This window comes from Monopterus albus, unplaced genomic scaffold (assembly GCF_001952655.1).
Source record: "Monopterus albus unplaced genomic scaffold, M_albus_1.0 scaffold308.1, whole genome shotgun sequence".
Lineage (NCBI taxonomy): Eukaryota > Metazoa > Chordata > Actinopteri > Synbranchiformes > Synbranchidae > Monopterus > Monopterus albus.
The window spans coordinates 441,079-443,478 of NW_018128188.1; the positions used below are offsets into that span (position 1 = coordinate 441,079).

The 2,400-nt window shown below is 42.8% G+C and overlaps 1 protein-coding gene across 1 annotated transcript in view; it reads left to right on the plus strand.

Annotated features, from left to right (window-relative positions):
- Positions 1-2,205, plus strand: part of ankrd46b (ankyrin repeat domain 46b) — an 8,217-nt gene extending 6,012 nt beyond the window's left edge. Inside the window, exon 3 of the mRNA XM_020623697.1 lies at positions 1,753-2,205. Within this exon, the coding sequence (XP_020479353.1) occupies positions 1,753-1,938 (186 nt within the window). The 3' untranslated portion in view covers positions 1,939-2,205. The remainder of the gene's footprint in view (positions 1-1,752) is intronic.
- The last annotated feature ends 195 nt before the right edge of the window (positions 2,206-2,400 follow it).

Here is a 2,400-nt window from a genome sequence, read left to right on the forward strand (position 1 = left end):
ACGTCTTTGAGCAGCCTGGTCGGGATGGGGTCCAGGAGCCATGTTGATGATTTAGATGAAGCAATTGTTGAGGTCAACTCAGAGAGATCTATAGGGGAGAAGTAGTCCAAGTATAAATGAGGTCTTACAGATGTTTCTAAAGCCATTGTAGTAGATGGCACATCTGCGAGAGCTGTGGGAGTGGTCCGACCAATTTTTTTCTCTAATAGTTGTGATTTTATTTGTAAAGAAGCTCATGAAGTCATTGCTGCTGAGATCTAAGGGAATGTTAAGCTCAACAGCACTGTGGCTCTTTGTCAGCCTGGCTACAGTGCTGAAAAGAATATAATTTAGGTGGGTGGGGGGCAGCACTTAGTCAAACAATCTGCCAAGGGATCAGGCAACACAGGAATGAAACCAGAGTCTTTGTTTGGACAAAATGAACAAACACTTTCTTTAATTGCCAATGACTATGCTGTGGTTAGTTGAGCTTCATTGGGAAGTGTCTTTGTAGAGCCAGCTTAAAGAAGAATGAAAGAATTAACAGGATTATAATAAATTTATGAACATAAGGTAAACCATGTAACTATAACATATAGGATTTGACTGCTGGGGCGGCTTTTCAAACTCCATGTGTCCGTCCACATGTTGAAGAGTCCTTGGGCAAAACACTGAACCCCAGTTGCTCCCAGTGACCAGGCAAAGACTTGTAAATCACTATATAACTAGCATTTTACAGTAATACTGAGACATAAGTAGACTGTCATGTTTCTTATCCCTTTCAGTGGTAGTTTGTCTGAAATTGTAAATTAACATTGGCCTATATTTCTCTGAAGGCAGGGTTTAGGATAAAAATAAGTGAGAGAGAAGTTCACACATCTGTTCACTGAAACCACAAAGTGATTTACTTACTGGAAGACAGTAGCGTTTTCTTCCGGTGAGGAATGCACTCAAGCCTTTCTCCTTTGTCTTCATGTTCTTCCTCTTTTCTCGCTGAGGCTGCCTAACCACATGTTCAAGTGGCTCTGTATTTATTGAAATTTGACTTGGACTACTTGTATCTATGTACAGTTGTTGAGACCTGTTTGCTTGGCAGACATGTACAACTCAGACTTCATTTATTATAGCAAACAGACTGACTAATCAGACTAATGACACAGCATTTTTATCTGTTAAACCACATTATCTTAAACAACTAAATGTGTTACCACTGAAGTCTTGGGACATCTCATGGCAAATAAAGCCACAAGTCGCTCTCTCTGTGTTTACAGCCCGTGGCACTGCTTAGACGAAAGAGGAAACCAGAGAAGAAGAGGATGCTTTTACTTGTGTTTATTGTGTAATTCAATATTTATTGTGTTTGTTGGGGAGTCACAATAGAGGAGAGCCAAGATAAAAGGCAGTACATGTTGCCCACAAACATCTTATCCCCCACCACTCACAGCGTGTGGGATGTAGAGAGGGAAGGGTGAGACTGGGTGACAAAGTGCATGTGGTCTGAGATCCGGTGTCTCATTCTCAGTAGAGATCTGATAAAGCTTGGTGGACACAGTGGACCACACAGTAACTTTATGTTCCCGTGGCCCATCACGCCATGGTCAATGTTGAACCCTGACTAAACAGTAGGTGTCTTAGCTGGCAACATGGCAGCCACACATGGCTTATGGTGCTGAAGGTTCTGAGACATCGATGAGGAGGTGGAGTGTTGGGTCCATTAGAAAGTAAATATGATGTTTCCTTTAGCAGGGCACATTTGGCTCTCAGGTGTGACAGTGCTGTGTTGTCCTGCATTGCAGTAACCACAATGGATCAACTCCACTGGTGCTGGCAAAAAGACGCGGCGTCAGCAAAGACGCTATTCGTCTGCTGGAGGGTCTGGAGGAGCAGGAGGTGAAAGGTTTCAACAGAGGACCCCACTCCAAACTGGAGACCATGCAGATGGCCGACAGCGAGAGGTAAGCACGGTGGCAGGCTGTGTGGGTGGAGGGCAAAAGAGAGTGGTTAGCAAGGCAGAGGAATGAGGGTGGAGACAGAGAAAGCACATAGAAACTATGTGTAGACTAATTTAGTAGTGCCAATCTGTGATATGAGGTTCAAAAGCATGGTAATTACTTGGATGTTTGGTTTGTCTGAGGCAGGACATGAGCACTCATGCCAACGTTCACATGTCAGGCACCATAGGTGAGGACAAACTGGAGGTCATTCAGGGAGAAAGGCTGTGAGCTCTGATAAGATGGTAAAGTGGATTTAATGCTTTACTTGCTAAAAGTTCTAAATCTTTAGAGAATGTCGACACAATTAAAATGTAAATCTTAAAAATGAAATAAGAGTTATCAGAACTTTAAAATGAACAATCCACAAATAAATCAACTCCATTTCATTGTGCATCTGCCCTGAAACTGGTTCTTCAACCTTAATGCT